The sequence below is a fragment of the Poecilia reticulata genome, chromosome 16 (genome assembly GCF_904066995.2).
Source record: "Poecilia reticulata chromosome 16, P_reticulata-male-v2, whole genome shotgun sequence".
Taxonomy (NCBI): Eukaryota; Metazoa; Chordata; class Actinopteri; order Cyprinodontiformes; family Poeciliidae; genus Poecilia; species Poecilia reticulata.
The window spans coordinates 1,832,504-1,848,991 of NC_088845.1; the positions used below are offsets into that span (position 1 = coordinate 1,832,504).

General features: G+C 42.5%; 1 protein-coding gene across 1 annotated transcript; it reads right to left on the reverse strand.

The window, feature by feature from the left end:
• Window positions 1-3,940: 3,940 nt before the first annotated feature.
• tspan13a (tetraspanin 13a) lies at window positions 3,941-15,588 on the reverse strand. The gene is made up of 6 exons (XM_008431048.3): window positions 15,323-15,588; window positions 11,576-11,743; window positions 11,421-11,501; window positions 4,638-4,751; window positions 4,445-4,558; window positions 3,941-4,344 (listed from the first exon to the last, which is right to left on the reverse strand). The coding sequence occupies exons 1-6, from the start codon at window positions 15,383-15,385 to the stop codon at window positions 4,270-4,272; spliced, it is 615 nt and encodes a 204-aa protein (XP_008429270.2). The 5' UTR covers window positions 15,386-15,588; the 3' UTR covers window positions 3,941-4,269.
• Between the last annotated feature and the right edge of the window lie 900 nt (window positions 15,589-16,488).

Consider the following 16,488-nt stretch of genomic DNA (forward strand, 5'->3'; position numbering starts at 1 on the left):
GAATTAGAGGCTTTCAGAGACGAGGAGGAGCTTCTTTCAGCCTGAAGCTTCACCCCACAGGCTGCAGCGTTAAGGAGTCCAAAGGGCTGAAGGCTCAACCAAAGATGCAGAAAAGTGAAACATTTAATCCCATAATAATTAGAAAAGTGAAATAAACAATATATTAATGCTGTAGTGTTATTTTTGTCCAAAGTTGTAATGAAACTTTCAAAATGCTCATTTGTTTCTGACATTTTTTATGTTTTATTTTTGATAAGAGGGCTGCACAGTGGTGCAGTGGGTAGCACTGTTATCCTGCAGTAAGAAGGTCCTGGGTTCGATTCCCAGCCAAAGTTTGCATGTTCTCCCTGTTCTCTCCAGGTACTCTGGCTTCCATCAGGTTAACTCAGGGGTGGGCAGCTCCAGGCCTGGAGGGCCTCCTGCAGCTTTTAGATGCGTCTCTGCTTCAACACACCTGAGTCAAATCATGAGGTCGTTAGCAGGACTCTGGAGAACCTGCCTGCACCGAGGAGGTGATTCAGATGTTGGATTCAAGTGTGTTGGACCAGGGAGACATTAAGAGTTCCAGGACACCGGACCTCCAGGACCAGGACTGCCCAGCCCGGGTTTAACTGGTCTATAAGGTTTGTGTGCGTGGCTGTTTGTCCAGGGTGACCCGCCTCTCGCCTTTATGCTTTCATAAAGACATATTTAGTCAAGATGTCAATCAATTAATCAATCAAGTTTTATTTGTATAGCACATTTCAGCAGCAAGGCATTTCAAAGTGCTTTACATAATTAAAATAAAAACAGAAATAATCAGTGAGAAAGAGAGAGATTAAAGAAAATAAAAAAACAAAAAACATTACATCATTAAAGAAGAAGAAATTAAAAACATTAAAGACATAAAAACATGGAAGATGTGTCACTGCTCCTTTAAATCCAGATTTATTTATATTTAAAAACACTTAAAGAAAGTCAATGTTACAAACTCATGTCTGACACAAAATCTCTATTTAAGGTGATTTTTTTTTTAAAGTTTAACAGCCCTAGTTTTTTATTTTTTACATGTTTTAAATTTACCTTCATATCAGTAAACTTGTCACTAAATTGGCATAAACTCTAAAACAAAAGTATATCAAATGTATGTAAAATAAAGGATTATTGGGACATATTTCTGAGGCGACTGAAGAACATTTGGTTGCTGTAGTTTTACTAGCCGATGCAGACAGAGGTGGGGTCAAAGTTCAGGAAGCTGCAGCTGATCCGAGCGGCTTGGAGAACCGGTTGGACCGACCCAGGAGTCAACATCCTGCTCAGGAATGCAACCCGCCAAGCCGACGCGCGTCACCAAGCCAGACATGATCAGCTTCATTTGTAAGCCTCAAGAAACACGGAGGCTCAAGGTTCCAGCAGCACAACTTTAATCATTATGGATGTAAAATCCTGTCAGAGTACTTGGAACCTAAATGCCATATTTAGACAGCAACAATAAAAGGTTTATGAGGAAGTCTGACTTGTTAAGGATCCAGTAAGGCCAAATAAGACGTTTCCATAGAAACATAAATTGTGTTTCTATATTGTGGATAAAGTCACAGATATTGTGCCAGAAAGCATTAAGAGGAGGACAGAACCAGAACAGGTGGAGTTTAGATTCTTTATTGAATCTAGAACAAATATTCACCTACGATAGATTTATGAATCATTTTATATAAAGCTTCTTTAATGTTAGTAATCCATAATCTATTTGTGATGAATTAAAAGTTCCTTCTGAAATCGGCTCAAACTAGTTTATAGGATTATCATCTGAAAAACATTTTCCGTCCAGTTGCTCTGTGTTTGGATGGACAGGAAAGGCTGAGATTCAAACCTTTAAAAGGTACAAACTCCTGAAGAGATGCTGCACAAAGCAGCACTGATGGGATGCTGCATTTCATAAGAAACTCTGGACGGGTGAGCAAATCTTATGTTCCTGTAGCTTCAGTGCCAACCTGTGACGGGTCAGTGACCCGTCCAGCTGTTTGCAGAAGGAGTGTTTAAATTTACACTTCCTGGTAGAACCGGTTGAAGCTGGTTTCAGGTCTGGTCTCTGGTCTGGTCCCTGGTCTGGTCTCTGGTCTGGTCCCAGGTCTGGTCTCTGGTCTGGTCCCAAGTCTTTATCCCTGGTCTGGTCTCTGATACCAGGTCTGGTCTCTGGTCTGGTCCCAAGTCTTTATCCCTGGTCTGGTCTCTGATACCAGGTCTGGTCTCTGGTCTGGTCCCAGGTCTTTATCCCAGGTCTGGTCTCTGGTCTGGTCTCTGATCCCAGGTCTGGTCTCTGGTCTTTATCCCTGGTCTGGTCTCTGGTACCAGGTCTGGTCCCTGGTCTGGTCCCTGGTCTGGTCTCTGATACCAGGTCTGGTCTCTGGTCTGGTCCCAAGTCTTTATCCCAGGTCTGGTCTCTGGTCTGGTCTCTGATCCCAGGTCTGGTCTCTGGTCTTTATCCCTGGTCTGGTCTCTGATACCAGGTCTGGTCCCAGGTCTGGTCCCTGGTCTGGTCCCTGGTCTGGTCTCTGATCCCAGGTCTGGTCTCTGGTCTGGTCCCAAGTCTTTATCCCAGGTCTGGTCTCTGGTCTGGTCTCTGATCCCAGGTCTGGTCTCTGGTCTTTATCCCTGGTCTGGTCTCTGATACCAGGTCTGATCCCAGGTCTGGTCTCTGGTCTGGTCCCAGGTCTTTATCCCAGGTCTGGTCTCTGGTCTGGTCTCTGATCCCAGGTCTGGTCTCTGGTCTGGTCTCTGACCCCAGGTCTGGTCTCTGGTCTGGTCCCAGGTCTTTATCCCAGGTCTGGTCTCTGGTCTGGTCTCTGATCCCAGGTCTGGTCTCTGGTCTGGTCCCAGGTCTGGTCTCTGGTCTGGTCCCAGGTCTCTGGTCTGGTCCCAGGTCTGGTCCCAGGTCTGGTCTGGTACCAGGTCTGGTCTGGTCCCAGGTCTGGTCTCTGGTCTGGTCCCAGGTCTGGTCTCTGGTCTGGTCTCTGGTCTGGTCCCTGGTCTGGTCCCTGGTCTGGTCCCAGGTCTGGTCCCAGGTCTGGTCCCAGGTCTGGTCTGGTCCCAGGTCTGGTCTGGTCCCAGGTCTGGTCTGGTCCCAGGTCTGGTCTGGTCCCAGGTCTGGTCTGGTCCCAGGTCTGGTCTGGTCCCAGGTCTGGTCTCTGGTCCCAGGTCTGGTCTCTGGTCTGGTCCCACTGGTCTGGTCTCTGGTCTGGTCCCAGGTCTGGTCTCTGGTACCAGGTCTGGTCTCTGGTCTGGTCCCAGGTCTGGTCTCTGGTCCCAGGTCTGGTCTCTGGTACCAGGTCTGGTCTCTGGTCCCAGGTCTGGTCCCTGGTCTGGTCCCAGGTCTGGTCCCAGGTCTGGTCCCAGGTCTGGTCCAGCCTCCTGCAGCTCCACCAGATCCCTGGAAAACTGCTGCCGGCGTGGCCTAATGGAGCGAACAGAACCTGTGGAGGTCTCGGTCTCCATGGCGATTCGGTCTCCATGGCGATTTCTGAGAAGTGGAAGTGAATCCTGCAGCTGTTTCAGCCTTTTATGGAAGCAAATCAGACATTGAGAAAAATGCAACTTATGATCCCTGTTGGAAAAAAAATGTAAAAAGAAAAAGTTCAAATTTTATCCATTTACTTTGGAGGCAGATCCAGTTCATCAGCTCTGGATTTTCATCACGATTCCAACTTTGGGATCCACAAACATTTGCTCCAGTTTTATTTCATGAAAAATGTACTTACCATAAATCTGAGCTCATTTGTTCACTAATCGTTTCTCCGTTTGCAAGGCGAAAATGTCGAGTCAGAGAATATTTAACTGGAAAAAGGACAAAAATGTGAAGCAAAGTGTCTTTTTAAATCTTTTGCAAATAACATTTTCCCCAATTAATGACTAAAGAGCCAAACTGAGAACCTTAAAGCCTCCAGCAGTAAAAAACAAACAGATCTTTAGTTCTTCATTTATTCCTTCACAGTTTTAAACAACAAACCACTTTAAAAACCTGCAGAGAAAATAGATTTCACTGCTTTCAGAGGAATTGGTTTTCTTTTCAACTCAAAGGGACGGTGTGCATCGAACTTCGTTTCCACTTTAAACTCCAACAGGAAAAACGACGATGAGCTTAAATAGAGACTGATGGTGACATCATAGAGGTAAACACACAGACGAGCAGAGCAGAGGCCAATCAGATGGATGCAACAGTTAATCAAATTAAACACATTTAGACAAACATTTCCACAGACGGAGGAACCGCAGCAGAGCATTCAGTCGGAGCGGCTACAGAAAGGCTCCGGGGTTCGACCGCGGGTCCCTCAGGTTCCTGTACTTATGGGTCAGCCACACGCCAAGAATCTGGACAAACAGGAAGAGCTTTAAAATGAGCTTCACCGCGACTGGAGGCATCGAGCCTGCAGGCGCATGGACCAGCTGACCGACCGGCGGACCCACTGACCTCGGTGAAGCTGAAGAAGAGGCCGATGCCGCCCACGAAGTGCAGCACGTCGCCGGCGTACTGCTGCAGGATCTGTGAGCAGCTGCTGCAGGACTGCGGGGCGGCGAAGCATCGCTGAACGACAGCAGGACAGAGTCAGAGAAACACATGGCGTTCCAGCAGAGAGGAGGAAGCAGGAAGCGGTTTGACTCACAGCGGGGCAGGAGGTGGTCTGGTTAACAGAGGAGAAGCCGCAGCAGTCCAGAGTTTTCTCCACGTCCTCCCGGGTCACCTCGGACTTGTTCCAGCCGACCTCCAGCAGCTGGTTCTGCACAGGAAACCAAGTCAGAGTCAAAGGCTGAAACCCAAAAACTCTCCAGTTTTACCCAAACGCAACTCGAGTTTTTCACAGCCGACTGAAAAACGATCGTAGTGCAGCTTTAGGGCCGATTAAAAGTTAAAACTGTAGGAGAAATCATACAGAATGAAATCTAAATCATATGAGGATAAGATAATAAGAATAAAAATATTACAAGAGAAAGTTTCCGGGTCAGCGCTGCAACAAGATGGCCACGTAGAAACAGGCTCCTCCATGTCGGTAATTAAAACTTCCCCCTTGCTTAACTCAGATTAATTATCAAAACTTCTATCTAAACCACTTAAAGGGGGAAGATGCCGAAAATTAACAAGACCGAAAAGAAAACGTCTAAAACACAAGATACTGGCGAACAGTCGGGAGACGGTAGTGAGGACGAGGCTAATGCTACCAAGAGGAAGGCTAGCGTTAGCTTACAACAACACGCCTTACTGGAGAGTATCAAGACGCTTTCTGAAGACTTAAAAGAGTTTAAAAACGAGATGAAGCAAGACATAGAAAAACTCAAAGAAGATGTAAAGGCAACAATGAAGGAAGATTTCAACAGATTCAGGGAGGAAATGATGCGCGAGCTGCAGAACCAGAAGGGCAGCATCACCGAGGCGCAGACCCGGATAGCTGACCTGGAGGCTGCGTGCTTGGAAATGAAAGACGCGCTGCTTGAGACATTAGAAAGGAACAGAGCTATGAACGACAAACTTGTGGATTTGGAGAGCCGAAACCGGAGAAATAATCTTCGTATCTATGGAGTTCCGGAAGGTAAAGAAGGTAGATCGGTTTCCGAGTTTGTCACCGATCTGCTGACCAAGCAGCTGAAGCTACCAGATGGAAGTGAACTACGGATTCAGCGGGCACACCGAGCTCTGGCACCCAGACCGCCTCCCAACGCGGCCCCGAGATCTATAATTGTGAATTTCTTGCAATTCAACACAAAAGAAATGGTTCTAAGGAAAGCCTGGGAACAGAAAGTGGAGATGGATGGCAAGCGCCTTTATTTGATAATGATTACGCTTCGGAGATCATAGAAAAACGTAAAGCATACGGCCCATTAAAAGCAGCCTTGAAGCAGAAAGGTGTCAGATTCCAGACGCCGTTCACAAAGATGAGAATCTTCTGGGACTCTGGAGTTCGGACCTATGAGAACGCAGACGAAGCAGCGTCGGACATGATCAAGAGAGGCTTCGGGTTGATTTGGAAACCAAGAGAGAACAAGTTAAAAGTGACCAAGGAGAGGCTGGACTCGCTATTACCATGGAAACGGATCAACAACACCAATGCAGGACAACGCGCGAGGGAGAAACTCACAGAGTTCAGACGTGAGGACCAGTAACTCTGAACGTTGAATCATCTCAAGTTTGCTTTACTATAAAAAACATTTCAGGTAATGTTAGGGCGAGTTAAGAGTTGAGTGACTTTACCAGCTGGTTTAGATCCCGTCTCAGATATCAATCTCCCCTCTGTTACTAAAGTTACGTTATAGGTCTTTTGATAGATATTTAACCAAAATACCGAATGCAGTAAATGTTGTAGCGTTTACCAAATGTTGGACTTATCTAGTACAAGTAGACCTCTGTCTACTGCTAGAGAGGGCCCCCACCCTAGGGTGGTATTTGCCCTCACCTCACCAGCAGGGATTCTGAGGGATGTCTTTGCACATCTCTACCTTTGGAAGTTTCTGTTCTATTTGTTCATCTGTGTTTTAATAGCTCGTTCAGCTATTTGTTGGGGACTCTTTTTCTAAAATCACATGGTGACCTTATGAAACTAAATAATGGCTGCTAATATTAAGATGGTTTCCTTGAATGTGAATGGTATAAATAATCCTATAAAACGTAAAAAAATTCTAACTAAAATGCGAAAAGAGAAAGCACAGTTAATCTATTTACAGGAGACACACCTGTCTAAATCTGAACATGAAAAACTTAGGGGCTTTGGATACTCAAATATATTTCACAGCTCTTTCAGACATGGAAACAAAAGGGGAGTTTCAATTCTAATTCATGACTCAGTAAAATTTGATTGTAGCTATGATCTGTCAGACAAAGAAGGGAGGTATGTGATAGTGAAGGGGACTCTTGACAATGTAAAGGTAACACTGGTCAATGTTTACAATCCCCCAAATAGTAAAATACAATTCCTTAATAACCTCCTCAATAAAATAATTATGGAAACAGAGGGAATGTTGATCTGGGGAGGGGATTTCAATATGGTATTAAACACAAAACTTGATACAACAAACAGTAAAAAACAACAAAATTTAACTACAAAAAAATTTAAATTGGCACTTGAAGAGTTTGGATTTGTTGATGTCTGGAGGGAATTAAACCTCAATATAAAAGATTATACCCATTACTCGGCGCCTAATAAAAGTTATTCCAGAATTGATTACTTTTTCATGGATAAATGTGATATATATAAGGTAAAGGAATGTAAAATAGAAGAAACAAGTATATCTGACCATTCGTCACTAACATTAAAACTAAATTTATCCTCCGAAAAACGCAAAACAGCATGGCGATTAAATGCAGGCTTGTTGAACTCCAAAACAATCAAAGCTGAAATTTCCCATGACATAAAAACCTACATAGAAGAGAATGATGACGGACAGGTTAATCCGGTGATATTATGGGACGCATTCAAGGCTGTATTAAGAGGAAAATTGATTTCAAAAACTGCGGCCTTTAAGAAATCCAGAATCGAAGCCTATGAAAAAGAAAGAGCTCAACTAATAGATCTAGAGAAACAACATAAACTAACCCAAAATCCCAACCTGTTTATAAAAATAAAAGAACTTAGAAACGACATTGATAAAATGCTTACATATGAAATCGAGAAGAAATCAAAGTTTATTAAACAATCATATCATGAGGTGGGATCTAAAGGAACAAAACTGTTGGCAAAGAAACTGAAAAAGCAACAGTCAGAGAGAAATATATATAAATTAAAGGATGATGAAACAAATCAAATGATACATGACCCAGCAACTATTGAGGACAGGTTTAGGACATACTACCAGAGATTATACAGTCAACCCCCCTCTGCTAAAGATGGACAGATAGAATCCTTCTTGGAGTCACTGGACCTGCCCTCAATTGGAGAAACTCAAAACAAACATCTCACTTCCTATATAACAAAAATAGAAATACAAAAGGCAATTAATAGGTTAAAAAATGGTAAAACACCAGGAAGTGATGGACTGCCATCTGAGTGGTACAAATCCTTTAGTGAAGATTTTCTACCATTACTAGAAAAATCATTTAATTATACATTGGAACATGCAGTGCTGCCGCCATCTTGGAGAGAAGCGATTATAACAGTCATTCCAAAAAAGAGGAGGAGTGAAACATGCTCTGATTATAGACCTATATCTATTCTAAACATGGATTATAAAATTTATACCTCTATTTTAGCAAAACGATTTGAGCAATTCATTGGAGATATCATAGACGAGGACCAAACAGGATTTATTAAAGGTCGCCAAACGCGAGATAACATCAGGAGGGCACTTCACATAATAGATCATATTCAAAATAAAAAAATAACAGCTATCTTAATTGGTCTCGATGCAGAGAAAGCTTTTGACAGCGTGGGCTGGAACTTCTTATATAAAGCACTCGAAAAATTTGGTTTTAATGAAAAAGCTGTACAGTGTGTGAGGACTTTATACCAATCACCAGTGGCCAGAATCAAGATTAATGGAAATCTAACTGACAATATAAAACTAGAACGTTCTACACGTCAGGGTTGCTGTTTATCACCAACTTTATTTGCAATTTATATTGAACCACTCGCACAACATATAAGACAACATAAGGATCTTAAGGGTATTGATATACATAATGAGTCCCATACAATAGGTTTGTTTGCAGATGATGTAATTTGCTATTTATCAGACCCTGAAAACTCGCTGCTTTGTCTAATCAACCAGTTAGAGATATTTGGCTTTTATTCAGGATACAAATTAAATTTGAAAAAGACACAGGTTTTGACATTTGGTTATACTCCATCTGAAATGATACGTAGAAAATATAACTTAAATTGGAGCTCTACTATGATGACATACCTAGGAGTACAATTAACGAAAGACAGAGGTGATCTATATAAAGCTAACTTTACTAAAGTGGATCAAGAAATTAGGAAGGACATTAGAAGGTGGGATGTCCTAACACTAGACTTCAGCTCCAGAATTGAAGCGATAAAAATGAACGTGTCACCAAGGTTATTGTACCTCTTCTTGGCATTACCTATAGAAATCCCAGATAGACAGTTTAAAACATGGAACCAGATTATATCTAGATTCATATGGAACGCTAAAAAACCCAGAATAAAATTTGAAATTTTACAAATACCAAAAGAGAAAGGAGGTATGGCATTACCCGACTTTAGAAAATATTACCACGCTGCCCAAATAGCTCCCATAATAAATATAAGCGCCAAAAATTATGAAGCGAAATGGAAAAATATTGAACAAAAAGTCAATGGAAGAGAATTGCGAAGTATTATTGGAGATATTGAGACCATTAAGAATATACTTAAGAACGTTAATGCTATTACTAGGTTTTCACTGGGTAAATGGTTATATATAATCCGAAAATACAAATTAGAGAAACAATTATGTTTGATCCAGTGGCCAGCCTACAATAAATATTTTATTCAGGACCCACAATTTAAACAATGGCTAGAAAGAGACTTAACAGCATTATGCGTTGTCCTTAAAGATGGACACTTTAAAAGTTTCCATGAACTACAGCAAGAGTTTGCTCTAAGAACTCAAGATCATTTTAGATACTTGCAATTAAGGGACTTTTATAACAAAGAAATAAAACAAAAAATAGACCCAAATGAAAATGGGATTGTCAAAATGCTGATAGAGACCTATAAGGGTAAAAAACATAGAATAGTGTCTTTACTCTATAAATATTTGTTAGAAAATAGAGGCACTAATACATTGAATATTAAAACAAAATGGGAGAAGGAATTTGGTATTCAGCTAACTGAAGATGGCTGGCTGAATATTTGGAAGACTCAAATTACAACATCCTCTTCCAGAATTTGGAGAGAACATTGTTGGAAAAATATAATTAGATTTTTTAGAACACCTCAAATTACTAGTAAATTCAAATCTAGAGACCAACCATGTTGGAGAGATTGTGGAGCTCTTAATGTTAATCACACGCATATTTTCTGGCTTTGCCCTAGAATTACACAGTTCTGGAACAAAATACACAATAAGATTGTAACGATTTTGGGTTACTCAATACCCAAGTCTGGCCTGGTCTTATATCTTGGTTATTTGGACAATGCTGTACTTAATTATGATTGTTATTTGTTAAAAATTCTGTTGGTGGCAGCCAAAAAGGTCATAACCAGGAAGTGGTGCAAACCTGAACCTCCTACCACAAAGGAATGGATACAGACTGTGAACTCATTATTTGAGATGGAGATTCTAACATATAGACTGAGGACACAGGAACAGCAATGCATGGACAAATGGGAAAAATGGACAAACTTCACATCGAGACAGGACTAATTTTGGATAGGAATGGTCCCCTTCTGTTTTTGTTTTGAGTTACAAAAATGAGTCCCCCCTGATGTGATTTTTGTTTTTATTCTGTATTTTTTGTTTCTTATATTTTCTATTCTCTCTATTGTTTTATAATTTCTATTGTTTGATCTTTTTTCTTGATTGTGTTCTAATAACATTAACAAAAATAAAAATAAAGTTATAAAAAAAAAAAAAAAAAATATTACAAGAAGTTGTAATATTACCAGAATAGACTATTCCTAAAACTACTTTGTCATTCCATAACTTTATTCTCGTAAAGTTATTCTATTTTCTCAGGATGGTCATAATACTCCGTCATCAGTTTATGATCTTTATGAAAATATGATGCATTTGTTTTCACACAGACATGAGGAGCAACAGCTGCTGCCATCATTCTGTCCTGGAACGGGTCGCCGCCCAGTTCGGTTCTACATCGTCTGTCAGAACCCGACAGAACCGTCCCGTTCCTCAGGCAGGACCGTTTTCCATCTTTTGATGAAAAACCTGGAGAGGATTTTGGACTGGAAGGCAGCAGGTGTTGCTCTAAAAGCCGACCCTCGTTTGAGGAAACGACCCAAACCATCAGAACCCGGCTGAAGGTTCTGGTCACCAACAACCTGGATTCTCCTTCCTCAGACATCTGGATCACTGATATACGATTATTTCTAGTAAGTCGATTATTCTGAAGATTAAATCAGATTAAACAAAACAGCCACATTCTGCAGATTTGTCATTTAACCATTTAAGCTGTTTTTATATAGCATTAAATTAAAAGATGAACAAGAAATAACTGTTTTTAAAATAAGAAAATATCTTATTGTCTAAAATGCAGCAACAGCATTCGATTAGTGATCATTGGATCATTTGAAGCAAAAGATTCATCCACACAAAAATACCTGCAACATGTGAAACCTCAGACTTTCTGCTCCACTTAATTCAACAGCACAGTCATTAAATCCTCACAATTAACTGGATTAGTTTGTACCATGGAACAAAGTTCAGTCTGTGCTATTTGTAAAACCTTTAAATCTTCATCTAGCAGCTAAATGTTTAATTCACCAGAGAAACGGACCGACCTGTTGGTCCGTGTTGAGAGCCAGACAAGCGCAGGAGATGGAGAACTGCAGCACAAACACTACAAACAGGATCATCATGTACTGGTGGAGGTTGAGGAACCGACATCCTAAAGGTGAGGAGATGGACCGTGGACCGGACCCGTCTGAAAGGATACGAAGAAGAGCAGGACCTGCTGGTGCTTCAGGGCGCCGCAAAGCCCCACGAAGGCCACCAGCAGCAGGAAGACGCCCACTCCGATGACCGCCGCCACCGCGCTGATGCTGGAGACCAGGCCGAACCATTTCCCCCAGGCTGCCACCCCGATCATCAGCAGACTCACCATCTGAGGGGAGCAGGAGGCGACGGGCTCAAAAACCAGGCCACTCATGCATGAAGCGAGCAAACGCAGAGAAATGCCATATTTTACACACAAGTCAACATTTAAACAAAAAGATCGGAAAACCTGGATGCATATAAAAACCTGAGTCAAATGCAAGTCATTTGTTTCTGATGCAGCGGTTCATCGGCCTGAGCTCTGAAGCTCGTCTTGTATGTGGGTCACTTTTGTTCTGACTGAAAAATAAAACAATCAGTTTTGAGGTGGAGCTGCTGGAGGCGCCGTAACGACGGCAGCTTTGGTTCTGCTGCAGAACGGAGCGACTCGGTGTCAGAGACCCGCTGGGACCGGGTGAGCAGGTCGTTCTGCTCAGACATCATCTTCACAGCTGTACGCACGCAAACATTTTCCTTCAAATAAAAACCGTATTATAGTCACTGGATTTGATCATTTCGCCCCTTTACTATTAATAAAATTGTGGAAAGATTTTTTTTATTGTCTTGTGTCTTAACATTTTGTACGTGACCCACATCTGAGCACATCTACGTCCTAAACCTGAACGTTGCTGTTCAGTTAGCTTCAGTTTCTTTGGCGTCTCGGCCTCTTAAATTAAATGCTTGTATGCAGTGAATCTAGCTAAAAATGAATAAGCAGCAACCTCCCGCACACATCAGAGTGGTCATGAGCTTTTTAACGCAGATTGTTTTTTGTGGTTTCGCTTCTCAGTGGAACAACCGTGACATCAACCTGTGCAGCTGTGAAACTTAACATTTTAACTTTATTAGCAGCATATTAACTAAACTTGCAGTTTCTTTCATTCAGTGGATCCTGATGATCCACTGAATGTAGAGATTAAAGTTGCATTTTGCCAAAGTACATCCCAAACATGAAAACAGAGAATTCCTTCTTCACTGAGCTAAATAACCTCTAATGATCTGAGGAAACATCAATCTTCAACTCCTGAATTATTATTTTTCAAGCTGCACATCAGAACAAACCCTGCGCTGGAAGATGGAACTGTAAATAATCAAAAAGCATGAATTCAGTCAACATGCGACCAGTTGATGCATTTTTAACCTGCTGGTGTTGAGCTGAATGTCCCTTTATCACCCTGTCCAAAAACACACAACAGGTGGAAAGGTTGGAAACCAAAGAGTCGCTTCCTGCCGAGTGGCTGGTGGCAGCACAGCAGAGTAACTTTCTGTAGCTGGCAAATGTTTCCTGAGGAAAAGGAAGGCAGATAAGGAGGAAGGACCAGGCCTGGTCCGGGTTGCTGACCAGGCCTGGTCCGGCTTGCTGACCAGGCCTGGCCCGGGTTGCTGACCAGGCCTGGTCCGGGTTGCTGACCAGGCCTGGCCCGGGTTGCTGACCAGGCCTGGCCCGGGTTGCTGACCAGGCCTGGTCCGGGTTGCTGACCAGGCCTGGTCCGGGTTGCTGACCAGGCCTGGCCCGGGTTGCTGACCAGGCCTGGCCCGGGTTGCTGACCAGGCCTGGTCCGGGTTGCTGACCAGGCCTGGTCCGGGTTGCTGACCAGGCCTGGCCCGGGTTGCTGACCAGGCCTGGTCCGGGTTGCTGACCAGGCCTGGTCCGGGTTGCTGACCAGGCCTGGTCCGGGTTGCTGACCAGGCCTGGTCCGGGTTGCTGGGAGCTGCAGACACACAGCAAGCAGATGCAACCCAAATCCAGCGACCTACAGCTGGCCTTTTCACAGCCGTCTGAACGGCTCAATTCAATCCTTTTGCCTTCCCAAAATAATCCGATCTGTCCCACTTAGGCTCCGTTCACACTGCAGCCTGAAGTGGTCCAAAGCAGATTTTTTTGCCCCTATGAGACCTGCATCTGATCTTTTCATAACACTTTGAACAACACAGATCAGATTTTTACAAACGCGACCCAGGCCAGCTGAATATGTGATCCTAAATCTGATATGCTTCTGACCTTTACAAATAAGTTGGATTCATCCGACCTGTAGGTCTCTGGAAACAGCTGAACAGAAACAAGACTGAAGTTATTGTCTTTGGACCTAAAGAGGAACAACCTAGAGTCACACACAGCTTCAGTTATTAAAACCAGAAATCAGGCTGAAATCTGGGAGCAGTGATGAACTCTGGCCTGAACCTTCAGAGCCACATAAAGACAGGTACAAAGTCGGCCTTCTACCTGAAGAACGTTTTCAGGATCAGAGGACTGATGTCTCAGCATCAGAGAAACTCATCCATGTGTTTTATCTTTAGTCACATTGATTAAAGCTACAGCATCTTTGCAGGATAAAATCAATCCTCCAGCTGCAGCTGATCCAGACGCTGCTGCTGGAGTTCTGACTAAAACCAGGACCAGTTCTACAGTCCTACACTGGCTCCCTCAGAGAAGAGACTTTAAAATACTGATGTTGGTTTATAAATCACTGAACGGTTTAGCACCACAATACATTAAAGACCTGCTGCTTCCAGACCCCTCAGGTTCTCAGGAGCTCCTTCTGACATGCAGGTGGTTTTGGGGAAGCAAGTCCTTCACACAGACTTTGACTGCATTCAGATTTAACTATGAAAAAGACGAGGCCAAAAATAGAAAAAAAGAAAAGTCTGATTTCAGTAAAGAGTTGGCGCATCCAGACCTGCTGGGCTCAGAGAGCGTCCTGATTGGACGGGGCAGCAGCCACAGCCCAGCTCTAAGCCTCTGGTTCTACAGGGAAAGCAGGTTGAGCAGGTGGAGACACAGACACGGCATCTTTACCAGACACTGAAATTATTTACAGTAAAGCCTCCAGCTCCTCCATCTTCTCAGGAAGCTGAGATATTTTAACATCATCAGAAACAGTAACCATGACTCCTGTAATCAACAGTAGTCATGGTTACTGAATATCACATGTTGGGACAACTTTATCACTGTCAAACAGAAAAAACTCATAAACTGGTGAGACAATCGGCTCGTCACCAGCTTCCCTCTCCGTCTCACAGGCTCTCTGCAGGTTAACCCAACTGCAGAACTCGACCGGTTCTCATTGTGCAGCTGCATAATGAAAATGTTCATTTTGGTTGTTTGTCACAACGTCCCTGAACTTTTTGGCCCCTGTCCATTGTGTGATTGGTCTGAATTTCATGAGCCGCTGCTCTCATAGGATGATTCTTCACTGTGGAGCCTGTTATGGTTTTTATTCTACTTTTCTGTCATTCAACTCAAAGGTTTCACCTGACATTCAGAGGTGTGTCTATAAATATTAGCTTCTTTCTTCAACTAAATCCAGATGTTGAACCTGATACTTTTACATTTGTTTTTATTCTTTTGAATGAAAACAGGAAAAAAAGACCGTAAATTAACCAGGCATTTCCTTGACCTTTAGTGTTTCCTAGGAGCTTTTCCTGCTTCACTCACTCCAGAAAAACAGGATGTTAACCCTAAACATGACGAAGCAAACAGAACAGAGCAGAACCAGCAGGAACATGAAGTCCGCGCTGCTCACCTGCTGCCTGGTTTCATGACTTCTTGGAATAACAGCAGGTAAAACCACCCGATCAGCCCGGTTGCCATTTTCCAGTCTTTCACCTCCTCCCAAAAATAAACTCCGGAATTTCATCAGATACTCACAATATAAACGACGTTGAGCGCAGAAAGCGCGTTCTTGGTGCAAATGAATCCTCCGCAAACCATCGCTGCTGTGCGCCGCCGTCCCGATCAGAAAGCCAGAAGTTGGTCTCAGGTGCAGCAGCTGTTTGTCCCGCTTCAGGCCGACCAGGTGCTGGAGAACCACTGCGTTTCCTGGAGTCGATCCTGAGCGCTGATTGGTCGGCTGGACTTTGCTCATGACTCACCTTTTGTCCCAGTTGCAGGTAATTACAGCGCAGCGACCAGATCACCGCGTCATTCAGCTTGAAGTCATCTAAAGTATGGATTTCAAAAAGAGACGGATTAATAAATGTTATCAACAGAAGGGTTTCCGTGTTTTACAGCCTTGTGATAAAAAATACAACATCAAATATTGGGTAAAACTCACAGATGTTCAGAAGATCCCCCTAAAACGATGAATTAAAGTATGAAAATACAATAAGTTCACATTAAAACACATTTTGTTTATGGAATATTGCAGTTTATTTTGTACATTTAAGCAAAACAGCAGTTCAAAGTGGTTTCACATCATCCAGTCACTGCGACACCAGCAATAAACAGCATTTAGTAAAAAGATTCAACAAACGTTTTGATATTATGGATATTTATTTACTTCGGTAAATATTTTTTTAAAAATAAACAAAAAAAACAAATGAAAGCTGATAATATGGGAAACAAAATGAAACATGAAAGACAAATAAAATATAAAACAAACTAAATGAACAGTCAATTAATCTCTTAAAAAGGGGGAAAAAATATGGATGGATGAAAGATTATCAGACAATAAATGTATTTAGGCCTAAAGCTGCTTAAAACGATCAAGGCGAAATCCGACATTAAATGAAACGGATGTAACGAATAAAAGTTTATAAAACTGACAGAAAACAAACTAGTTATTTTACATATCCAGGTGAATTTGATATCTTTGGCAGACAAAACTTCTTCTACTTAAAAACTGCTGTGCAGAAAGAGCAGGCTGTGTATGGCTCCCTCTTGTGGCCACTTAGCTGATTGTCTCAAACTGACACAATTACAACCGGTAAAACTAAACTGATCTTTATGGTAAAAACTATAAATTACTAAACGAATGAAATAATCAGAAGTGATTTAACTTCAGATACAATCGTTTCCACTTTAGTAAAAGACAG

Coding starts and splice junctions, on each gene's coding strand:
- tspan13a (XM_008431048.3), bottom strand. CDS start 15,385: ATGGTTTGCGGAGGATTCATTTGCACCAAGAACGCGCTTTCTGCGCTC. Junction 4,752..11,420: donor CTCTCAACACGGACCAACAG/GTCGGTCCGTTT, acceptor TTTCCTGTGCAG/AACCAGCTGCTGGAGGTCGG. Junction 4,345..4,444: donor TCTTCTTCAGCTTCACCGAG/GTCAGTGGGTCC, acceptor CTGTTTGTCCAG/ATTCTTGGCGTGTGGCTGAC.